The sequence below is a fragment of the Ailuropoda melanoleuca genome, chromosome 5, assembly GCF_002007445.2.
Source record: "Ailuropoda melanoleuca isolate Jingjing chromosome 5, ASM200744v2, whole genome shotgun sequence".
Classification (NCBI taxonomy): domain Eukaryota; kingdom Metazoa; phylum Chordata; class Mammalia; order Carnivora; family Ursidae; genus Ailuropoda; species Ailuropoda melanoleuca.
The window spans coordinates 104,636,424-104,662,146 of NC_048222.1; the positions used below are offsets into that span (position 1 = coordinate 104,636,424).

Genomic DNA, 25,723 nt, shown 5'->3' on the forward strand with positions numbered 1-25,723 from the left:
CACAAAGCACCTGAAACTCTGAGAAATAAAATATTGCCTGTGCCCCTTAGATGAATACCTGGAGTTGGGATTTGCTTTTCACATTCAAATTTTACATCATGTTAGGATATTTTCCTCTTGTAGCTTTGCTTCAAGCTACTTAATCTGATGGAGAAATTTTCCTAAAAACATCAGTTAAAAAACAGTTTATGGGGGGACTGGGGGGGCTCAGTTGCTTAGGCATCTTTGGCTCAGATCATGATCTCAGGTTCCTGGGATCGAGTCCCACCTCAGGCTCCCAGTCTGCTTCTCCCTTTCCCTTTGCCACTTCACCCCCCCTAACTCATGCTCACTCTCTCTCTCTCTTTCAAGTAAGTAAAATATTTTTAAAAGATAATCTACCCAAAACAAATGCTGCTAGGGAAAAACTATTTTCAGCCTTTGTTTCTGTGTCTTCAAGATGGTTATAAAGTTGTATATCTTTCCATCCTTCTCTTTATTGTTCCTTCTCCAGTTAAATTCATGCCAGTTTTTAAATTCTTTGGGAAGTGAGAATGGGTCACTTCCCAGTGAAAAGACTCATAAGCCCAATTGGGCCAGTGCAAATCCATCCAATTGAATTTGAATTTGGATGACTTTTCAGCTAGAGCAAATTTGGGAACTTTTTTGATCTTTTACAGGGAATGGGTATGTCTGCCTCAAGAAAATCTAAAAGGGCTCTGGGTGCAGTCACCACTAAAAGCTGGGAAGGTGGAAATAACCCATCTGTGTCCCGGATTTGTTCTCCTGTGAAGACTTGACACTGCTAAGGGAGGATTCCCTTTTCTTGAATTAAATCATTCACTTGAAATCTTACCAAACGATGATATCCTCTTTCTTTTCCCCTAAAAAGCAAATTAATAGGGGACTGTGTCTTGTTACACTATTTATTCAAGACTTGAACAAATTAATATTAATATACTAATCACTTTGAAGACTAAATCAGAAAGGTCAGTAGTGATAAAACTGCTTAGCAATTTAATTATTCTTTTCCTTTTAAAAGATTTTATTTATTTGAGAGAGAGTGAGAGAGCATGTGCGAGCATGAGTTGGGGGGAGGGGTAGAGGGAGAGGGAGAAGCAGGTTCCTCACTGAGCAGGGAGCCCTACTTGGGGCTGGATCCCAGGACCCTGAGATCATAACCCGAGCCCAAGGCAGATGCCTAACTGACTGAGCCACCCAGGTGCCCTGCAATTTAATTATTCTTATATACATTTGGATTCTATACAGTAGAGATTTCTCCCATTTAACCTGTCAGTTTTGCTATGGCTATGTTTTAGAGACAGCCACACCTATTGATACTTGGTTAACATTTCAGTGCAACATTGGAGACACTTTTTCTGTACAAATTAATTATTTTAAATTGAATGGCAAAACTTGAGAGCTACCATGGTTCTGATGTCCGTTTGCATCTTCTGCTTTCCCAGAATGTGCATTTCACCTGACATGTCTCTCTTACAGTCTCTGACCATAGCATGGTATTTTCAAGCCCTTTATTTATTTATTTATTTTTAAAAAGATTTTATTTATTTATTTGACAGAGATAGAGACAGCCAGCGAGAGAGGGAACACAAGCAGGGGGAGTGGGAGAGGAAGAAGCAGGCACATAGCAGAGGAGCCTGACGTGGGGCTCGATCCCATAACGCCGGGATCACACCCTGAGCCGAAGGCAGACGCTTAACCGCTGTGCCACCCAGGCACCCCTGTCAAGCCCTTTAAAAATAAGCACTGGATTTATGTTTAAATCTCACTTTTAATCTTTTTTTTTAAAAAGATAATTCTGAGAAAAAGCCATTCCTGTGATCCTCAGAAATTGAAAGAAACCATGTAGAATCAGATATTCGCATCTTCCTTTCCTGACTTTGTTGCAAATTCTGTTTTCCTTAGGCTAACTTGGATGTTGAGCTTTCCTTCTACATGCTGTCAAGGTTTTGACCTGATTTTTCTAAAATCTAAAGGTGTAGTTCCCCCAGACTCATGTGTTAGCATGTGTTTGAACTAAAGAAAACCCTTCAGCAGTTTGGTTTTTCAGAGATGTGAAGACTGTGGCGCCTTGGTAAGATGTGTGTGTCTTGTTTACTCTAGACCCTTAAAGGTCAAATCAGCTTTTGTTTCCTAGTTATTAAGTTCAGGAGCCAAAAGCTATTATAATAAAGTAGCATAATAATATTATTATAAAATAGCAATGTTAGTGAAATATTAACCCACAAAAACCACTTAGCCTCCCTACCAGTCAATGCCTGCTACTGCCTTAAAGAAGTATATGTAACACATTGGAAATTCAGTTCCAGAATGAGTCTTGAAAATCCGTTGAGTTTTTCACTCCTTGAAGAGGACATACCTGGAGATGTGTTCCCTGTTTGGTTCTTGCTCTAGCAAGTATCAGAAAATCTCTGTTTATCATCTGTCTCCTTTTTAGCACCCATTCTCAGACCACATCAGTCTTCCCTGAACTTATATCAGCGAAAGCAGTTTTCCTCAGTGCTCAGAAAAAGAATAACAACTTCAGAATTTTTGAAAGTTCAGCTTTTCTCCAACAGTTGTCGTGCATTGACTTAGGGAATAACTTTGGAAACATGTGGGACAGATCTGATGTCTCATGCTTTGTTTCAGTCTTTCAAAATAATAACACTAATGATTGCGGTTTGTTAATCTCTTGTCCTTTTATGACTTAATTTCTGCCAGTAGGCAACATAATATGAATGCCTAAAACACTTGAGAACTTCCTGTTGTCAGTGACATCCTTACTAGAGACAAATCACTTTATTTACCACCATGTTGGTTTTGAGGGTCTGTGACATCAGTTCATACGGTTTGGCTCCCATATCATAATGGTATTCATGGAGGGAAATAGAAACAAGGCATTGCTTTTTTCTTTTTTCATTTTTCCTTTTCCCTTTCTCCAGTTTATTTTTTCCTTATATAGTATAAAGTCTCACCTTTTTACTTACTATTTATTATACTTTTAAATTTGATCATAACAGAGTATGCTCTTAAATTAGATACAAAATGATTTTTCTTACAAGTATTTGGACAGAAATTAGGAAGTGTGCAAATTCTTGATTGCACGTTTGTTTGCATTTAATTGATTAGCATCATAAAGATTAAGGAGAAATAACCAGGGAGAGTCCTTTCCTTTTTACAATGCTGTCTGTTTCTGGGAAAGTGGAAGAGAAGTTTGGGGTATTCTGTTCTCTCTGAATCTTTTTATAGTTTGTCTAATAGTCAGTATTCCTAGAATTATCAGTGTCTGTTACTATTATTATTGGAATAATATTCCAATTATTGGAATTATTATTGAGAAACTTTCTGCTTATTTTGTTTTCCCTCTTGATTCCTACAGGTTTGTTCGTTGTACTGTCAATGCCAAATCTGTCTGTACCTGGGAGACTTTCTTACAGCTTTTTATTGGAAGATCATTTATCTTTTTTATTTCCCACGTATCGTATTTAGGGATTAAGAATCTTATAGTCCTAGTTAAATACAGCCCCCTTTATTATTGAAGTCCTCATACCGGAGGCTTTATGTCTTAGAATATTGTCATTAATTTCCCTATCAGCTATCACCCAAGGGCATTAAAAACCATATAAAGTCATATAAAACCTATCCTAAATATACCTTCTCCTTTATATTCCATTGCACTTTTTCCTTTTAACAAAAAAATTCTGACTTGTTAATGGAGATGTAATGTTTTCATTTTCTATCTCTCTTTATTTAAAAAGGCACATCAAGAACGTGCTGTTGTGAAAAGCCATCTTGGCGGTGGGATTGGAGTCAGATCGAGCTGAGTTCTAGTCCCAGATCTGCCCTTCTTGGTTGGTCTTGTGACCCTGGGCCGGTTACTTAACCTCGGGGAACTTCAGGCTCCACATTTTAAAATGGGAATAATTGCAGGGCTGTGACAGTTAGTGGATGCACATGGCACAGAGAATGGAAATGCACCTCTGATTATTACCATTACTTTTCAGTTTGGCATAGATCAGGTTGGCAGGCCAGTATATGAAATTCAGAAACAATCAATCTTTCTTCCTTCNTCAATCTATCTTTCTTTCTTTCTTTCTTTCTTTCTTTCTTTCTTTCTTTCTTTCTTTCTTTCTTCCTTCCTTCCTNCAATCAATCTTTCTTCCTTTTCCTTCCTTCCTTCCTTCCATTCTGTTCCGTTCTTTATTTGGGGTGGGGAAGGGCCAGAGGAAGAGAATCTCAAGCAGACTCCCTGCTGAGTGCGGAGCCTGCTACAGGGCTGGATCTCACCACCCTGAGCTGAGATCATGACCTGAGCAGAGTCAGACGCTTATCCAACTGAGCCACCCAGGCGCCCCTCGGTTAGAATATTTTAAATATTCTTTCCTATTCTCTAAATTCTCTTTCTTTTTGATCTAGAATTGGTCATTCATTTTGGTCTTTCCCTCTTATATCATTGATTTTTCCTTAGATGTTTGCTTAGCATTGGTTGTAGGTACATGTTTGTGAATAAAAGGCTAAATTGGCTTTTCTCCAGAAATGCTTTCCTCTGAAGGACATAACTGTGTCAGTGGTGTTGGTGGGTTTTCCTGTTAGGGTTGGAAGACAAGCTCAGACCCTTAAAATTGCCAGGTTAAGGAAGTTGTTATTCTAGGGGTGAAATGTATCTAGAAATGGAGTGGTTCACTGTATTTCACCTGTAGGACCTGTCTCCTCTATCTCCCAACAACTTCTGGGTCTGAAGTTAATTTAAAATCCTAAATTACCCTAAACTGTACTCTTTTTCCCTCTCAAGTCGCTGGTCCTCCACTGGGACTCTCCCTAGGCAGATCACTAACTTTTTATGGGTAGCAGTTTTCTGCCTTTAGCTCAAAAGGGAAGCCTTGACAGGCTTCTAGGTGTAATTTGTTCTGGAACAGGCTGAACAGTGCTGAGGACCTGAATCTGGTGATCTGAATAGAGCTCTAATTAACTACCCTCATGGATGTCCACGGGGTCAGTTTTCATTCTTGGACTCAGAAGGAGCTTGCTAGAGAGAACTCATGTTTAACCTCTGATGTCTTTGATATTGGTTTCAAATTTCTTAGGATATCTGAGTCATTGATTACTCTCATTCTTGTTTTGTTTCAGTGTTGTTATGGTCCTATTCAGGTTTTAATTTTTTATTGTCATTTCAATTTATAGGGAGAGGTGATGGATGTAACCAGCCATCTTGAATGAGTCAAGTAAACATTTACATATGATTTTTCACTTTAGCCTCAAACCTGTCTCCATACTCTGTTGAACTCATAAATCTTAGTAGCATAAGATTATTGATAGTACTAAGTAGTGGATGTTATCCTAAACATGATATATTCCTGCCCATTGTCTCATCTTGCTTTGTTCCTAATCTCAGTTATTGGTAGCATATACCATGCACCATATCATTACTCCCGCTTCCTCCCTCAACACAAATTGCCCATTCCTAATCCTGTCTGTGTCCACTCAGCCCTCCCACTTTCATTTCCTCCTACTCTTCCCTTACATCAAGCTTTCCACCTGGTTTATACTGTTGTCAGTGTCTCTCTTCTTTCATCCTCCAGCCCTCCACCCCAGTCCTTTCCACCAGGCTACCCTTTCTTCATTGCCTACAGAAAAGTACAAATGCTAACATATAAAATTCATGAATTGCTCCAGATGATCCTTAATTAATGTTGTAATACCATCTCCCAGTATATTTTCCTCACACTCTGGGATCTACCTACAACTGGATTACTCAGTACTTCCCCTCAGTTCTTTGTGCTTTCACCACTGTTGTGTAGTAGTTCTTTGTGTTTTCACTACTATTGTGTAGTATATAGTTCTCCTTAACTTAGATGCCTTTCTTCCCATATTTACTTCTCAAATTTTGCGAACTTAAAGTTATGCTCAAACCAAATGCTATCTGTTCTGGCGAGCCTTGAAGATTTCTTAGTCACAACTAAACCTTCCCTTATAGTCCTATATTTTAGTAGCTCCTCGGCATTTATGTATTTAATATTCACCATTTGACGATTCACTCGAAACCCTGTAAGTTCAAGTAGTTTTCGTGTCAGCTGATGTTGGAATTTTTTATTCCTGGTGTAAGGCAAGTACACCAGTCCAAGTGGTTGATAAAACTGTAGTGAAAGTTGAAAATGCAGTTAACTCATGCTATACGGATGTGCACAGGAAATACATAGATTTTGGTGGAATTGTTATTTAAGAGAGGTCTGGGAATTTGTGCAAATATTTTTGTTAAAGATTTTGTGGATTCTCATGACATATCAAAGGTTCTTCTGCATTTTTTGCACTCACGGTATGCATTAGAAATTGTTTGCTCTTGTGCCTCAACATAGATTGTAAGTTTGTTGAATGTAGCTTTTGTTGTGTTCCGGGAGTACTCTACAGTCTCTCATCCTCCAAGACAGTCAGCATTACCTTTGATTCTTTTTTCTCTGGGCCAGAGCTGGGTAGACCAGAGAGGTCTGTACCTGAGCACGCTGAGCCAGAGAGTGGCTGAGGTTGATCTCACGCACCTGCCTCTGCAGGTGGTTCATCCATGGCTCCGTGGGAAGAAAGCCTATAACGCCATACTCAGGTTTCTGATAAAGTAGAATCGGATCTGTACTTCATCTCCATATTACTGAAAGTGTCCGCTGTTTCTCAGACCTGTTTTATAATTGCTTGTGGTACATGGGTTAACCCAGGAATGATGCAAACAGACATATTTCAGATGTGTCAGTGAGTCTGGGTGTGGAGTAGTGTAGAAATATTCAGTAGTGGATGACAGGCAAACCCAAGGTATCTGGAAGTCTGGTTTGCATAAATGACACATAGCTGCCCCAGAGCCAGTTTCTGGTATGTGGCTCACACTGCCCAGTGTTTGTATGTATGTTTTAGCTATCATTATTAAGAGTGGCTTTTGTGTTGCAGTTAAAAGACGGCTAATTGTATTTGAAAAGAAAATCACCAATACCCAGATTGGTGTCATATAAAAATTTAATAATTATTTTAGGTCATTTTATTCTTTTCTAAAAATTGCACTCTGCAGGTACAGGAATTAACAAGCAATAGTATCATAATCTGTTTAATTTTATAATGAATTGTCCCTATCATCATGTACCTATATCCATACTCTGTCGAACCCATAAATTAAATGTTAGTAGCATAAGATTATCGATGGCACTAGGTAGTGAATTGGAGCTGTTCTCCCAGTGCAGGTATCTTGTCATAAGACACCCAAGGCAAAATCTTCTGTATTCTTAGGAATTTATGAAAGGGTGCTTATTTTATGAAACTGAAGAAAACCTCAGAGACAGTTGGAAGGAATTTGAGGTCCTGGGTTCAGTCTCTAAACAACACACCATCTGATACTGACATATCAGTGTGGCTTGTGGTGAACAGCATTTCTACACTTTTACCCTTGTAGTTTATCAAACAAGTGGGACCTCCAGCCTTCGATAGAGTGGAAAGAGCAGGGACTTTGGGATTCTTCAGATCCAGGTTTGAAAATTCATACTCCCTTTTTATTTAACTAGCTTCTCTGAGACTTTGCTTTCTCATCAATAAAGTGGAAAAGACTTGCATGGTGGGATTTCCATGAAGAGTAAATGAGACTATATTAGCATGCCTCTAATGTAGTGAAGACTCAATGAATAATAGCTGTCATCGTTGTTGCTGTGCTGATCGCCAGTTCTGAATTTATCTCAGCTGTGTTTTGTGACCTGGGAGCCGCAGAAGGTGAATTCCTTGTGTAGTTTCCTGTGCTTCTTTGAAATAATTGCGTTTCTTTTTCCTCCCGTTAAATGGTGCATTTTTCATTACACAAATAAGAGTGTTTTGTGAATTCTGCAACTCTGAAGCCGCACTTCAAAATGCTTTCATTCCAAATCAAAATTATTTGAAGCCTTTGCACGGTAATGTGCAATCTGTCTTCTCCGTGAATTAATAACAACTGCCCCCTCGCACCCCCAAAAGGAACACCAGATGATACAAAGACTTTTGTAGTTCGTTCAGCTGCCTCCCATTTCACAGAGGTGAGAGGACTCCTACCAGGAGACTCAACGATAGACACTTAGGTTGTTCCTCCTGTGTGTAAGGTGCTCTGCCAGCCTTTACAAGGCATGTAAAGGCCCTGTCTTGAAGGAACTTACAAAGTGGAAGCAAATATGACCTAGATACAGAGAATTATAAGGTGATCCAACATGTGCTGATTGCTGGCCAGTGCTAGGCACTGTGTGGGGGTGGGGGTGGGAGTTGGGGAAGCCTTCCTTCTGCCTGTGGGGAATCAAATAAGGCTTCAAAGCTGAAATGGCAGATGGCTCTCAGGTCTCCTCCTAGACATCCCGTGTGTCTTTTTAGAACTGTGAAAAATCATGGGGCTCCTGGGTGGCTCAGTCGTTAAGCGTCTGCCTTCAGCTCAGGGCGTGATCCTGGCGTTCTAGGTTGGAGCCCCACATCGGGCTCCTCTGCTGGGAACTTGCTCCTTCCTCTCCCATTCCCCCTGCTTGTGTTCCCTCTCTCGCTGGCTGTCTCTCTCTCTGTCAAATAAATAAATAAAATCTTTAAAAAAAAAAAAAAAGAACTGTGAAAAATCAGAACTGAACACTCACTTTGGAGGCATTCTGTACAGTTGAAGAATAGATGGAGACAATTGCGCATTCTCTTTGCTTGTGTCCCAGTCGCCTTTTGAAGGTGGTTTTACAGATGGAAGTTTGTTAATAAAGTGGAGAGGAAGGAGACGGGTGGGCTTGAATTTGCAAGATGCAATGTGGTGTTGTGCAGAGAATACATTCTCTATCCCTCGGTGAGGTAATGTGGCAAGGCCAGATGTGGCTTTACCTTTACTTGATTAAAAGGAAAAAAAAAATCATCATTCTAGATTAGAGACCAAGACTGCCCCACTGTGGATAAAAATCTGTTTGAGGACTCAGATCAGAAAAATCCTTACCTGTATAGGAAAGATTTGCACAGCCTAATGATCTTACATCAGAGTGAGGTGTATGGTCGTTGGAATAAGGGGATCTTCCCTTTTTATTCCTGCTTCCCTGCAGATGAAGGAGTCTCTTGGTTAGAGTGGTTTCTGATAGTGGCTCATTTTGCAGAGACAGGTGTAAAAAGGTAAAACTTTGTTATAACGTCTGCGAATTAATCAACACTAAAGGAATAGGAGACCGTAAGAATGGGCCTTTTGCCCTTTAAAGAAAAAAAAAATCATTCTTATTTTTACCCTAACAGCTGAAAAAGCAACCTGTGGTTAGAGATGTTGTCTGTCCTTTGACACCTGAAATAATTAAATAACAATTTTAGTTCTGTTTTATGGATTTTTTTTTAAGATTTTATTTATTTGAGAGAGTGAGCGAGAGAGAGCATGAGCAGGGGCAGAGAGAGAAGCAGACTCCCCTGCTAAGCAGGGAGCCCGATGCAGGACTCATCCCAGGACCCTGGGATCATGACCTGAGCCGAAGGCAGATAGATGCTTAACTGACTAAGCCACCCAGTTGCCCCGGTTTTTGGATTCTTGTAGAAGAAATCCATATTATCCTAAGATATAGAAGCAGATTTCAGTAATTTTATAAATACATATATTTATAACATATATTATAAATATAAATATATATTATAATAAATAAATATAAATATATTATAAATAGAAATATTTTATCTATTTAGTTTTTTTTTATATCACTCATTAATCCTCCTGAGGAAATTTATTTTAAAGTTCTTGGGTCTCAGAAAATGAATGCGAGGGCTTAATACCTGCAGGATGAACTAAGGATGGGGAAAGACTTCAAGGAATGGGAGGGGTGGTGATTCGTGCTTGGCATAGTTTTCATCCTGAAGGGACTGCCTCTGTCTGCCTTTGAGTTCTCTTTCTCCTGCTTACTTAGACCTTATTTATCACGTCTGTCAGAGGCTGCAGTGGGAAAATGAAGAAAAGTGAAAATCCAGATTTATTAATTTTTTTATATTGGGCCTTGGTTCAAAAGGGTAAGAGGCTGGATGATTGGTTAAGAGGAGGTTTGGAAATTAATTATTAGTACAGTCCTGCCCTCTTGACCAGTAATAAGCGAGAGACAAAAAATTCCACAGAATCAAAAAATCCATACTGGACAAAGAATAATTAACCTTTTTGGATCATGTACTCACAGATTGTGAACTCTATGAGTATTCTGTTTCCCTGGTATTATCATCGTAATAGTAAACATTTACTGAGCATTTATCCTAGTCAGCAATCATACTATGTCCTTTATATGTATTTCTTCGTTTACTCCCTGCTCCTTATTCAACTTGATGAGATACGGGTATTATTGTTATCCTCCTTTACAGATGTGGATACTGAGCTTATAGTGTGTAAATATCTTGCTAACAAGGCCATTCAGGTAATAAATGGCGAAGCAAGAGCTCAAAACAAAGCTGTCTGACCTAGACTGCTTGCACTTAACCTCTGTCTGGGTTGTCACACTGAAATATTTATCGATTTCCCATTAGGGGTATGACCCAGTAGTAGATACCTGGAGCCACTAAAAGTGCACTCATCTCTGTGGAACACGTAATTCTGTGATGCACAAATTAACCTAAACAATGGCAAAACCAAAGATAAATAAGTGAGGTGAATATAGAAAAGACATTTAATATAATCTTAAAAGATCAGGGCTTGGGGCGCCTGGGTGGCACAGCGGTTAAGCGTCTGCCTTCGGCTCAGGGCGTGATCCCGGAGTTGTGGGATCGAGCCCCACATCAGGCTCCTCTGCTATGAGCCTGCTTCTTCCTCTCCCACTCCCCCTGCTTGTGTTCCCTCTCTTGCTGGCTATCTCTATCTCTGTCAAATAAATAAATAAAATCTTAAAAAAAAAAAAAAAGATCAGGGCTTGACCTGATAGGATTGGAAACGCTACTCTCCTTTGCGTTTGGATCCTGTGCCTGGCCCATACCGATAGGAGTTGAGTTCAGTAGAGACAGACCACCTGCTTATCCGGCATGGGTCTGGCCACGGAGCTACACATACCAAGCTCAGTGTAAGGGACTTTGGTTTTCCAGGGGAGTGGATGGTGATGAGAAGATCACACTGTGTGCCAGGCTACCACATACCAAATATGATTTTGTAAGAAATGTTTTATCCTCAAATTAGTTTGGGAAATGCTGTGTTAAACAAAGTTAAACAAAATTTTTTTTTAGTTGCAAGATTTCTCAGAGCCTTTAAGATACTAATATGTGTTGTGACTATCCAAGAGGTTATTATAATTTGGGAAACACTGAAAGAAATGCCTGATATTGGGTCGCTTTCTCAGGTTACCTTTCTTGTAGCATATCTTATTCTAGGTAAAATTTATGACTCCTTTAGAAAAACCCTTAGGATTGACCTCATGTTTTGAATATGGGTCTAATATTTTTAATTTGGTAGTTGGGGGAATAGAGATTCAAATTTAACTAAAAGGTCTTTTTGTTCCTCTTTGAATCACAAGTTTCACTTGCTGAAAACATGTGATTTTGTACCAAAGAAAGGTCTAAGAGTAATTATTAAGAGAATCATTAGGGAGCCTGAGATGGAAACAGCAAGGAGAGTTGATGGCACCCTGTTCCTCAGCCTGCTTCCATTTCTCCTGCCTCATCACCTTGCTCCCAGGACCTGAGTGGCACTGGTAAAATGTCCATCTTCCTAAGGTTTCTACCAAATGCACCTTGGGGTGAAGAGGGGCAGTGTAGATGGTGGCTCTGATTTTTCATCTCTTTGTAACTACTAACTTAAAAAGCCTGGTTCAATGGAGAGTTGAACTCAATAATCAAAGCGATTCAGTTGAACCATTTTCAAGAAAAATCATTTTAAAAGTAGCAGTCTCTGCCAAACAGGGATTCTTCTTCGAGTTCAAAGGTGCTGTAGTTTTTTCTCCTATGTATGGTTTGGTTTGGTGAGAGCTACTTTGAGACAAGAGTAGAGCAAATGTGGGTCATTAAGGGCAGAGGTGACTCTTGAATCACTACTGTGTTTATAAAAAGTAAAAAAGAATGTATGGGCATTCTTAGGAAGATACATTTTTCACCAGTAGAGATGTCACTGAACGAGCTGTAGCCTAAATGAGAGGGCAGAAAGGGCATTGGACATTACCATTATCAACAAACATTTACAGAGGGCTGACTATAAAGCAGAGTTTAAGTTAAAGTCCTGCTGGGTTGCCTGGCTGGCTCAGTTGGTAGAGCATGCTACTCTTGATCTTGGGGTCATGAGTTCAAGTGCCCCCCCCTCACTGGGCATAGAGCTCGCTTAAAAAGAAAAAAAGAGTCCTGTCTTCATCAGACACACTGATTAGAGAAGGGGATAGACACATGCCTGAAATCTTAAGTAATAAGGCATGTATGTTAAGTGGCCAATGAGTGATACAGATAGTATGAGAATTCAGATAGGATGTGGTAGACAGAATAATGTTGCCCCTCAAAGATGTCCATGTCTTAAACCCTGGAGCCTCTGAAGATGTTACATTGCATGGAAAGAGGAATTAGGGTTGCTAATCAACTGACCTTGATATAAACAGGTAATTTTGGATGATCCTGGTGGGCCCAGTATAATCCTAAAGGTCCATTAAGTGGAAAAGGGAGGCAGAAGAGGCAGAGTGAGAGAGAAAGACATATTGTTGGAGGAAGGGGCCACAACCCAAGGAATGCAGGTGACCTCAGAAGTTAGAAAAGACAAGGAGAAACAGATTTCACTCTGAGCCCCCAGAAGGAATGTAGCCCTGCAGACAGTTTGACTTTTAACCTAATGAGACCTGTTTTGACTGCTGGCCACTAGAACTAGAAGAGTCAGTTTTTGTTGTTTTAAGCCACTGAGTTTGTGGTAATTTGTTGCAGCAACAAGAGGAAACTGAATACAAGGTTGCTGAAAAGAAAGAGGAGTCAGGGACAGTTTCATGAAGAAGGTGGTTTTTGAGCCAGGCACTAAAGATAGTTAAGAGTAGTCAGAACAGGGTCACAGAATTTATGTTCCAGGTACTAAGCTAAGTTCTTTATACCCTTTAATTCATTTATCCTCAAAAAAGCTCTGTCAGGATAGCATCCTTTCCTACTGTGTAGATGAGAAAACCTAGGTTTGGAGAGACTAAGTAACTTGGGCCATCACCACAGGGCAGGACCAGTCACAAACCACTAGTAAATAGATGGCCTTTTAACAAGATGGCAGCTGACATCTATTGACTGCTTACTTTGCACAGGCAAAGTGCTGAGGATGTCATGTCATTAGCTCATGTAGTCCTCTTAGACTCTAAGCATGAGGTGATTTGTAATTTTTCTGAGGCACAGATTTGGCTGGCCGGCAGGATGGCTGCTTTGGAGGATAAGAGACTAGAACCAGGGGCGCCTGAGTGGCACAGCGGTTAAGCGTCTGCCTTCGGCTCAGGGCGTGATCCCAGCGTTGTGGGATCGAGCCCCACATCAGGCTCCTCCGCTATGAGCCTGCTTCTTTCTCTCCCACTCCCCCTGCTTGTGTTCCCTCTCTCGCTGGCTGTCTCTATCTCTGTCAAATAAATAAATAAAATCTTTAAAAAAAGAGAGAGACTAGAACCAGAAAATCCAGTCAAGACGCAACAATCCTGACAAATGCTGATCAGAACATAAAATACAGGTAAAGACAGTAGGCATGGGAAGGAGAGAACAGATTCCAAAGACAATCTGCTTTGTTGAAGCATAATTTCCTTTTTGAAAACACCTCCTCCCTCTCTAGTTTCTCCCTCCCTGTGTGATTAGGGTGCTGCACTTTAATGAGTTTAGACTTTTTAGAATTAATAACAGGTGTCAATATTGACAGTGCTATAGACTAAATTTTTCCACTTACCCACAGAAGCATGGGTAGCAGTCACAAACTCTGTAATATGCCTTCTGATGTGGTAACTCACAGATACTGTCTTTAATTTCTTGGTGATGTAGTAACTTTCTTAAGTTCAGCAACAGCAAATGTATATTTATTGAAAACCTACCATTTGAAAGAGCAATATACTTGGGTGCCTGGGTGGCTCAGTTGGTTAGCCATCCAACTCTTGGTTTCGCTCAGGTCATGATTGCAGGGTTGTGATAGATAGAGCCCCATTTTGGGCTGTCTGCTCAGTGGGCTTGTGCTCATACTCGAGCTCTCTCTCTGTCTCTCAAATAAATAAAGAAATAAAATCTTTAAAAAAAAAAGATGAAAGAGCAACATACTGTTTACTGTGGGAGTCTCAAAAATGACTGAAAGTCGATTTGGAGACATAGCTGAGCAAGGGTGGTGAAATGAACTAAGAGGAGGAGGTGAGTAAGTATTAGTGTCAGTAATTTTGTAGAATGAACCCTAGCTTCTTTTCAAGTAGACATATATTTGCAGTTTTCTTTGCCTAAATAAAAGAACCATTTAAAGACTTTAAGAAAGCTTTTCTGATCTCATATAGGTACAGTTCCATCCATGAGCTATTTGAGTGGAACTACTTTCCCAATCGTTCCAAGAGTCACCAAAGTAAGATTCATGATCCATGAGTTTCCTCCTCAACCCCCCATCCCCAGTCAGTCATTAGGTGTCTGCCTTCAGCTCAGGTCATGATCCCAGGGTCCTGGGATTGAGCCCCACAGGGAGCCTGCTTCTCCGTTTCCCTCTACTATTCCCCCTGCTTGTGCTCTCTTGCTCTCTCCATCAAATAAATAAATAAAATCTTTTAAAAAAATACCGAATGGCACAACGCATTTATGTAGGATTGATCCATTTTTAAAAAGTAACATATACTATGTACTCCCAAGCTGGAATTTGATGGTAATGCTTAGAAGTATGGTACAGAATCGCTTCATAGGTGATACTAATTTTAAAGATAATATCTCATTTTAATATTCCAGTATGAGGTACAAGGCAAATTCCATTATACCACTTCCTACTCTATTGTGAGTATGTCTGTGTGTATTCATTCATGTAGACTTGAGTCTTCCCACTAATTTCAAAGAATGATTTAGGGCTTTTCACTGCCGACTTGAGTTAGTAGTCTCAGTTCCCTACCCAATGTGGTTTGATTTTCTGTCCAGTTAAGTGATCAAAGCCAAATCTTCAAAGCCTGAATGTCTTACCATGGATTCTAATAAGTTCTAAGTTGGCCATTCTTCATAGTTTTAATCAAAGCAAAGGATGACATTTGCATTTTTGTCATCTTCGTTTCAAAGTGTTTGTCGTATTATTAGATTCAGAATCACCCTGAATGGTTACACATCAGTAGACTAGTTATTCCTGAAAAGCTGTCCCTGCCAGAACAGGGGCCCATTTCTGCCTCAATGGAATATCACCTAAATACATAAACATTGGATTCATGTATGTCCAGATTACTGAGAACCAGAAGTCATCATGGCAGGAAATTTGTGGTAAACTGGAGTTCTCCTACAGAGTCACCAACCCATGATAGCTTCCTCTGACTCTCCTGATCTCAGTCCCCTTGATGTGTCCTGGGTTCCCCCATTTCCTCCTTTACATCTCCCAGTAACATTTACGCTCACATGCCAACAGCACCCTTGGCACCAGTTCTGCCTCATGTTCTGCTTTTGTTCTGTTTGTGGGGTATTCTTCCATTTCCTCACTTGGCTTTATTAACCAGGACACACAGATGAGTAGGAACAGGAATGCAAGCATGTTTTCTTTTTCTTTCTCCTGCCTTTCTCTCTCTCTCTCTCTTTCTCTCTCTCTCTCTCTCTCTGTGTGTGTGTGTGTGTGTGAGAGAGAGAGAGAGAGAGAGAGAGCCATACACCTACAGAACCAGCAGACGTTTACATAGCTCTCCAGCCATGCTGACCTTCACACTGAGAGTGTCCTGCTGATCTTTGAGTGACTGACACCATCATGCACTGCATGGTGGGCGCCCCTGGAGTTGCTGCCCATTTGTTGTGGCTAATGCACTATTTGGTAATGAAATTTTAGAGTTAGAGCATTCTTATCTTTTAATAACTTTTTTTCATACAAATGGTGTGATTTTGGTCTTGTAGGTTATTCGTATGATTCCTAAGTATGTAAAAGTTCAGGAAGCCTTTGCAAGTACATTCTCTCCGAATTATTTAAAAATTAGAAGCTCTGAAAAAAATTGGGGGGTATATGCCAAAGAGTGTTTGATTTGAAATAAAATCCATATGCTTAAAGCACTATATATAGTCAAGATGAAATTTTCATATTTGCTGTGGATCTGTTCTCATTTTTCTTAAGGGAGTTCTCTCCAAATGTTTTATTATTGTTGGCAAGATCCAGATCCCAAATCTGCCCTCCGTGCTTTGTTTTGTTCAGTCTTGGATTTTGGATCAAAATAATAACCATTTATTAATTTGCCAGAAATTCTACATCCCGACTCGTGTTATTTCTTCACAGTTGCACAATCGTCTTGGCTGTCATGAAAATTACTTTGCTTAAAATAAGTATAGAAAAATTAGTGTAGACAGACACACACGTACACAGCAGACACGTCGTACTACGTATGTATGTATTCAAGCTAAAAGATAGCTTATGGCAAAATGTGAAACCCCGTTGTTTTTACACTTTGAGAAAAAAATATTAAGACAAGAATATGTGTTTTAATTTGTTTTCCATTGTCAAGAGCCTGGATATGGGGGATATCGCGAGTAACGGATAATTTACCCTTCTNTTTCCATTGTCAAGAGCCTGGATATGGGGGATATCGCGAGTAACGGATAATTTACCCTTCTCCTCAAATTATCAAATATATGGGTCTTAGAGTGTTGCAAAGTTACAATCACTGTGTATGTATATTTGCATAGGANTCCTCAAATTATCAAATATATGGGTCTTAGAGTGTTGCAAAGTTACAATCACTGTGTATGTATATTTGCATATATATATACATATATATTTGTATATAACACTGAGGGAATTTGGGAGGGAATGTTTAAAATGTCTTCCAACAGATTATCAACTAGTTCGATAGAGAAGTACTGTGGGGAGGCATTTATATCTTCTTAGAGCACAAAGTATGAAATGACTGTAGAATTTTCTGTTTTAACCAAGAATGAGAGAGAGCTATGAGCCATTCGCTTCCTGAGTGGACACATTCCAGCTGTGCAGACTGGTCATAGCACATCTGCCAATCAGAACAGGCCCCGGAGGGAAGCCCTCAGATGCTGAGTCTTGTTTACATGCATTGTGACTCTGTTTCTCCCCTCCTCCTGTGTGTTGTACCACTAGGGAGATTTGTGGGGGAATTCGCTATTACATGCCTAAGTAAACTCTACGAAACTAGGATCCCAGCCACATCAGATGGTATCCCGGGCAGATTTTTAGCTCATCTTTAGCCACAGGTAAGAGTTGTTGCTTTGTTATATGAGGATAGCTGATCTGCATCCAGTTTCCAGCCTTGTTTTGAGATATTTTCTTTTCGTTAACAAAACTAGCAGCCTAAAGCTGAAGAGGAACGTTAGAAAAAAGTGATAAAAATGGGCGCTGTCTTGCTATGACTTTAAACTTTTAGTGCTCCACAAGTGAGAAACCATGATGTTTTTATTTGAGGGAGTGTAAAACAAAGTTAAATTAAAACAAAAGCTTGAAAAGGGGCAGTAATACTAGGTCACTGTGGGGAGAAACAGGAACCAGAAGCATATTAACATTGTGCATTTCGGAGAGCAGTGTATCTAAACAAACATGTTTTATTATGAATCTTCCTCCTTTTTCGTCTTTCAGAAAACATACTTCCTGTGTACTAACTCCTTGGTTTCAGAAAACATTTATTTTTCATTATGAATCTATTCAAAAAGAACTGATAATAAATACTTAAACTGTGTAAATCCTATGCCTTTTCTTCCATAATTCTCCCCAGAAGTTTTATAGTATGTTTTTAGTATCTTTATGCTGCTCCATGAGCAATAAAATTAAGGGCAAAAAAAAAAAAAAAAGAATTCCTGGCCAATCTTTGTTTTGCCATTAAATTCTGTATTATTAGTATTAATGCAGAAGATACTTTAGAAAACTGTATTTTATTTAAACACTGCATAGTATTTTTAAAAAGTCATTGCATAGGATTTTATTGTGGCTTACACATTGCTTTCTGTTGTTAGTTTTTCCGTAACGCTGAGACCTTTTCACTTTTTTATTCTTAAGCATGTACTGAAAAAAATATTTGGAGTAGAAAAAAAAGACAACCTGTGGATTTTGTAGTTCTTTCGCTTATTATATAATAGTCTTCAGGTTGATAACAGCATTTTACAGCAGCCTCCAAAGAGGCACATGTGAAAACTTTAAGCAGCCATGCCCTGTCTCTTACCCTATGGCAGAGTTTCTCAACGTCAGCAGTATTGATGTTTTGAGTGACATAATTCTTCGTTGTAGGCTGCATTGTAGGACTTTTAACAGCATCACTGGTCTCTCTAGCTACTAGATACCAGTAGCTCCTTCTTCCCCAGTTGTGACAATCAAAAATGTCTCCAGGCATTGTCAAGTGTCCCCTGGGGAAGAGGGAGTAAAATTGCTCCTGGTCAAGAACCACCTCCCTCTGTGTAGCACATTAGACCTAATTATCAGTGAAACGTTGAAATCCAACTTCTGAAAAATTCTGGGCAATAGAGAGTTAAGGATGAGGCTGTATGGGTCTTAGGGTGTTTGCAGATGTTGCTGTAGCTGACTGCTCATTTTTCCCCCCTCCCTATCCTGTTGGAAGCTTTTGCCAGCCATGATTCATGGAATGATTTTTTTGAGCTGAGTAATCTGTGGCTTTTCAGTTTCCTTACTTCTTTCCTTAGCTAAATTTGTTTGGGTTTTAGCATAGTGTTTAAAACAGCAAAGATCTTTGAAAATGAAATAATGTGTGTAATGATACACTTTCCAAGTAGATGATTGTAACAAACCGTAAAAACTTTCAGTGCTGGTCTATCTTTTTGAATCCTTTGTACCTCTTCTGTCAGACAAATCCTTTCAACTCTGATGAAGAGCCTCATACAGGGGAAGACACAGCAACCTTTGAACAGTCCTTTGTGAAATCTATGGTATGGCAGCTGGTATTTAAGAAGTTCTTTTCCAGGGCTTCTGAAGAGTATTTTGACATGTAGCTGTCTCCTTTCTTTACAGATCGCAACGAACGAAATAAACCAGAGCATCGTTCTTCAAGGTATGAGTTTATGGTTTTTAATAATTCTGTATAACACTTCTCATTTGGAAAATATTTGGAGGCAGTGCAAGTATCCCTTATAGAGTTGCTGTATATTTGAATCTTCTGTGGCATTCAGAAAAGCTTCACAAGGGAAATACTGTTCATTTTCTGAACAAAAATTCTTTATGAAATTATTGACTACCTAAAAGACATGTCTTTCTTGAGAATTCCTATCAGTGACCCCTAAATCTTTACCAAAACAAAGAAAATCCCTATTTCCTTCCTTTGGTGGTTTATTTTCTTCCCCTTTCTTTGACCGATATTTTTATAAATATGTTTTTCTTTTTTCCTAATTATAAAAGTAACATGGGCTCACTGTAGAAATATTTTAAATATTTTTTTAATATAAAGCATTAAAAAACAAAGCAAAACAGCCTGTCTTCCATTAGCTAGAGATGGCTGGTTACTGCCAAAGTTTGATGTAATTGTTCTAGTTTTTCTCAGTATATATGTATTCCAGTCGGATTCTTTAAGTTCTTGTTAAATAGATTCAAAGGCCAGGAAGGCTGTTTCACTTAAGCCCCTCACTCACACTGTCTGAGCATGTATTTTACTGGACCTTCACCAGCACTGAAGAATATTTTTTAAAATCCTTGTCAAACTTACAGGTGGAAAATAATCTGACTTCTACTCCTATGCAAGAATGATAGGCCTGTGTTCAATTTTTTTTTTAGCTAGTTCTGTGAGGGATCATAATTCCTTTAATATTATTTTCACCTTATTTCACAGTCCACCACTTTTACTTTGTATTTTGTGTTGTGGGAACTGATAAAATGGTAATAATGCATTCACTGGGTTGGAAAACCAAACCCTGATGCTTTTTCAAGGTATCAAACCCAGAATACATTGACCTCAAATGAATAAAAATACAAAGTCTATGAAAACTCCATTTGTCAATCAAAATAAGTCGGTGAGGCCTAATCTGGGAAAAAAATACAGTGGAATATTTGGAATGTAAGGCTGATTTTTTTTTCCAGGTGTAATTCACATACATTAAAATTCACTCTTGGTGTATGTTTCTGTGAGTGTTGACAAATATAGTTACGTAACCATCACCACAATCGGAAAAGTCCGTAAGACTGATTTTTTTTTTAAAGATTTTATTATTTATTCGACAGAGATGGAGACAGCCAGCGAGAGAGGGAACACAAGCAGGGGGAGAGGGAGGAAGAAGCAGGCTCATAGCAGAGGAGCCTGACGTGGGGCTCGATCCCACAATGCTGGGATCACGCCCTGAGCCGAAGGCAGACGCCTAACCGCTGTGCCACCCAGGCGCCCCAAGGCTGATTTTTTAATACTTAAAAATAATAATAGAAAAAAAGGCAGTGTAATAGACAAGACTTTAACTGTGAATGGCATAAAGTTGGAATGGTAAAAAAACACTTTGTATGATAAAATCAGTATCCATAAGACACTGAAGGTTTGATAAATCAGGCAATATAAGGTTTAATTGGAACAAATGTAAATCCTTACACTTAGGTCTGAAAGACCAATGGAACATAAGGAGGTAAGGGAGTTGTAACTTAACAGTATGTTTGAAAAAGTCTTGAGGATTTAGTTCTTTGTAAATTTGTCATAAATCAAAAATTTTATGTCTTTGCCTCCACCTCCCCCCAAAATGTCAGCGTCAGTTTAATTATACTAAAAGAAATAGAATGTCCAATAAAAGAAAAGTAATAGCTCTAGACCATACTTTTTGATATTGTATCCAATTTTGGATCTACAAGGCCTTGAAAAATTGAAGTATGCAGTGGACTGCCTATATTGATATCTCTTGAGGAACTTAACAAAATCAAAAACAGAGTCCCATGCTCCACTCCAGAGATTCTTATTCAGTAAGTATAGGGTGAGTGGGTCCTGGGAATCTGTACAGTAAAGAAGTCCCTCAGTGATTCCGATGTATAGCCAGGTTGGGAGCCACTGGAATAGAAGACAGCAGCTGAGTTGGGGCAGGGAATATGAAAGAGAAAAGTAGGGTGGAAATCAAAGTTAAATCACAGGAAGACTTAATATAAAGGGTTTGGTGAATTTAGCCTAGGTGTGGAAGTTTGGGGAGGTATATGGGACAGAAGTAACTAGCTTTGAGGCCCTGAAGGCTGGTATGTAGAAGGCACTAGCAAACTTGTTCCCCCTAAAGGCTAGTCTCCACCACCAGAAACCAGGGATCCTTGCAGGAATGGCTAATTGCAGCTCTGGGGAGGGGAAGGTACACGTGGACCTGGACTCATGCTGTGACAGAAAGATGGGAAATGTTCAACTGATGGGTCGTATCAAAAAGGCCTAGGAGGTAGTTTCAGGAACCTCCTACTGGCCAAATCTGGGACAATTTGAGTATCAAAAAAATTTTCAAATGATAATGGATTCTAACACATGGGAGTTTTAAAAATCCATGCAGAAGAGCTCATAGAATCAGAAAATCATCATTTTATAATTCTTAGTATAATAGTTGATTCAGGTAAGGATCATCAAGTGGCTACAAAAAGTTGTTGGACAAATATTCACACTGCCTTAAAATATTTTTAATTACAAAGGGGGAAATGTAACTTTTCAGTGAATAGATCTGGGGATCTCATTCTTAATCAGGTGGTCAACTTATATATCATCACTAGTGAGATATCCTGACAGCAGGTGTCTCCACATAGTGCATTAGCAGTACATACAGGTATCACTTATGTAGTACTAGTCCCGGCAAAAACAGATAATGTAATAAAAATACAAAAAGGCTTAAAAAAATTCTAGAGTAAAAGAGACTGAATTTTTCTTTAATCTGGAATTTTAAAATCCAGATTTTTAAAAAAGGTACTTTGGGGATAATTAAGAAAATTTAAATATGAATTTTATTTTAGATAATATATTATTAATAAAACTTTTCTTAGGTATGTAATAGAAATAAATGCTGTTATGTGTGAAAATATTCTTACTCTTAGGAGACACACACAAAAGTAATAGAGGTGATGCAGTCTTTTTTTTTTTTTTTAAAGATTTTATTTATTGGACAGAGACACAGCAAAAGAGGGAACACAGGCAGGGGGAGTGGGAGAGGGAGAAGCAGCCTTCCCGCTGAGCAGGGAGCCTGACTCGGGGCTGATCCCAGGACTCTGGGATCATGACCTGAGCCAAAGGCAGACACTTAACTGCTGAGCCACCCAGGCGCCCGGAGGTGATGCAGTCTTATGTTTGCTAAATAATCCTCAAATGATTCCTGAGGGAAAAAAAAGCAAGAGGTAAAGCCGCAAGTAGGGGAAAATATTAATAATTGGTGAATAGATGAAAAGCATATGGGTGTTAATTGTGCTGTTCCCTCTATAGACCTGAAATTGCAAGATAAAAAGTAGCAGTGGAAGCAACTGTTCTGTGTTCCGTTGAGTCCCAGAGGGCGGAATGTGTATCCGTGGGCGGAAGTTGAGGGGTTGTGTTTCTGCGCAGTGTGAGGAACGATTGCCTAACATAGCTGGTCAAAGATGGAATGGGTTACTCTGTTACGGAGCATTGCCAAGGAAAAGCTAGATAAGCTAGTGCTGGGAATAAAAAGATTCACACATTGCTAAATTACTATTCTAGATGGTTCCAGTCCCTTGCTCATTCAGCACCTAATAGGTGTTTGTGGAGAGGCCCTCATCTGGGCTTGGGGTACCATAGAAAACAAGAAAATGTCTCCAGCAGGATGGAGCATAGAGCCCCCGTAGTCTGGATACTCCCAATCTCACAGAACCTGTTTACTGTAAAGGCAGGCTCCCGGTCTCCATCGTTGTGCTTCGGGCAATTCTTGTGGTACTCTTGAAGTTATTTGGAAAGTATTTTATCTTTGACCTCTATTTTATATCATCAGATTCTCAAGGACTGTGCTACTAGTCTTGGTAGCCTTAGCACTAAGTATAGTGCCTGGTCCATGATAAGCACTTAATAACTAAATGTTGAATAAATGCCAGTTACAGTTCAAAGAGAGAAAGGAAATGCCAGTGTTCTTCTTTTCAAATTGGGAGGGATCTGACTCTCAAAAGCTAGCCTGTAGCTGTTATTGACTGTTTAACTATAGCAAGGAGTAATGCCCTAATAAGAAAGGAGAAATGTTTTTGCAGGAAAGGCCATTGTTTTCTGGGCAGGATGTCTGCTGAGATTGGCAGTGACCTGTTCTCCCGGTGCCATTCTCAGCCGAGTGGGGATACCTCGCCAGGCCTACAGTGCGTCAGGCTGATTAATACTTGCTGCATCCACCGAACGGAAAGAAGAGGAGATAAACAAAAGTCACTTAATTTTGGTATTTTTGTTGGTTCTCCTCAGGCCACTCACTTGGCAGCAAGAATGATGGGCTGAACGCCCAGCAAGGATGAGACAGATGCATTTCTTTTGTTTGTATTTTTACAAGGCCAGAAGCTCCTATAGCTTTCCCAGTGAGAAGCGAATAAATCTGGGATGTGTGCTTTTCATTTCATGCCTAAAGAAGGAAAGCATAACTCTCGTCAAGTTAGAGGAGGAGTTTTATCAGGTATAGGTCAACACTAAGACCTCAGGCTAAAAAATATTGCTTAAGCGTCTAAGAGGTTTGCTGGGTGCATTTTGATTAGTTTATTTTGATGTTGGCATTTAAAAATTTGCTCATTGCTGATTGAGCTCTTTTGAAGTCAAAAAATACTGAATTCTTGTCTTTGCCTTGTTAGTTTAAATACACCATTTACCAAATTGATGTCCCATGGAACATTCTTAGGTAGGATGTTAATCAGTATACAAGAAGTAAGTACTCACATGCAAAAAAGTCTGTGAAATGGTGAGTTAAAACAAAATTAGACATATTTCTTTGCTGGGATTCCACTAAGAGTCTTTGATACACTAAAGTGCATTATAAAACTCCAAGTGAGAGATTTACTATACAGGATTTAAAATTTTTTTTTAAATTGTAACTTCCTTTCCCAGACACAGCTGTTAATAACATCTAGAAAAATGTGCTATGAAATGACAGTTTGGGAAACTAATTGAGAGGGAAGTAGGAGCTAAAGATAATAAAAAAAGTTAAGCCCTGTGGCTCTCAGTGCCAGGAATGGAGAATTAGGAGCTCTTTTTGCCACCCTACCAGCTCTGAATAGTAGATCCCAATGACGTATGGGGGCTTTAAAACCAGCTACTTTGTCTTAAATGTTTTACCTACCACAGGGAAATAATTTACAGCAGCCAAAAAAGAAAAAAAAAAAGTATTGAAACAAGAACCCTAAATCTACTTCTCAAAAATTATCACTTGAATCTTTGTCTTCCTAAAGCCTTCTGAAAACCACCTGTTACAATCCCTTTTGCAACCTATTAATAAAATTCAACGAAATTTCAGGAAAAATCACAAAAAAAATGTTGGAACTCAACAAAATGACTGAAATTTATAAGGAACACCAAGAATAACCAAGGCACTTTTGAAGTTCAGAGAGGGAGGTGGACCCCTGCAAGTAATTAAGACAGTGTTTTGTCAGCAAACAGAAGAACAGGCCAAGGAGACAGAAGAGAGTCCACAACAGACATAGGTGGATACACGCCTTTCTAGAGGCAGCATTCAGATTGGGGGTGAGGGGGCGGGGTGGACATGTCCGCAAATGGTCTAGCAGCAACTGACAATCCATATTTTTAGAAGATCAGATGAAATTTGTTTTATCATACAAGGTACAATCTTAATATGTAGAAGTCCAAAATTGAAACTGAAACATTTTGAAGAAATGTATGAGAATATCTTTATGACTTTGGGGTAGGGAATGAATTCTTAAACAAGGTTCAACAAATACCACAAAGAAGATTGGTAAATTTAACTATGTGCGAACTTAAACGAGCAGTGGGGAGGGGCAGAGGGAGAGGGAGAGAAAGGGAGAAGCAGGCTCCCTGCTAAGCAAGGATCCCGATTCGGGGTTTGATCCCAGGACCCCAGGATCATGACCTGAGCTGAAGGCAGATGCTTAACCAACTGAGCCACCCAGGTATCCTCCTATAGCTCCTTTACTTGAAGCCTTATTTATTACTTTGTGGATTTTTTTTTTAAGATTTTATTTATTTATTCGACAGAGATAGAGACAGCCAGCGAGAGAGGGAACACAAGCAGGGGGGAGTGGGAGAGGAAGAAGCAGGCTCGTAGCGGAAGAGCCTGATGTGGGGCTCGATCCCATAACGCCGGAATCAAGCCCTGAGGTGAAGGCAGACGCTTAACCGCTGTGCCACCCAGGCGCCCCTGCTTTGTGGATTTTTAATCTAATTTTGTTACTTAAGAGTTCTAGAAGTAATACATGAAAACATTTTTTAGTAGTACAGAAATGTGGTATCTGCCTTTATTCCATAGGCAACTATTATTAAGAGTCTAGTGGTTCAGGGGCACCTGGGTGGTACAGTTTGGTGGAGCATCTGGCTCTTGATTTAGGTGCAGGTCATGATCTCAAGGTCATGGGATTGAGTTCCGTGTGGGATTCCAAACCTCCCCCCACTATGCATGTGCGCGCACTCTCTCTCTCAAATAAATATTTTTTAAAAAAAGAGTCTAGTGGTTCAATGTCTATCCTAGTCTGCTTTCTATGCATGTATGTGTAATATATATTCAAATTTTATTTAGAATAAACCGGGGTGTCTGTGTATAGTATATATGTGTGTAT

At 39.4% G+C, this 25,723-nt stretch overlaps 1 protein-coding gene across 2 annotated transcripts in view; it reads left to right on the top strand.

The window, feature by feature from the left end:
* The window catches only part of SH3D19 (SH3 domain containing 19), a 168,148-nt gene that overhangs the window by 65,060 nt on the left and 77,365 nt on the right, over positions 1-25,723 (top strand). For both annotated transcript variants that reach the window (XM_034661530.1, XM_034661531.1), the window contains exon 2: positions 19,031-19,070. In XM_034661530.1, the coding sequence (XP_034517421.1) occupies positions 19,031-19,070 (40 nt within the window). The remainder of the gene's footprint in view (positions 1-19,030; positions 19,071-25,723) is intronic.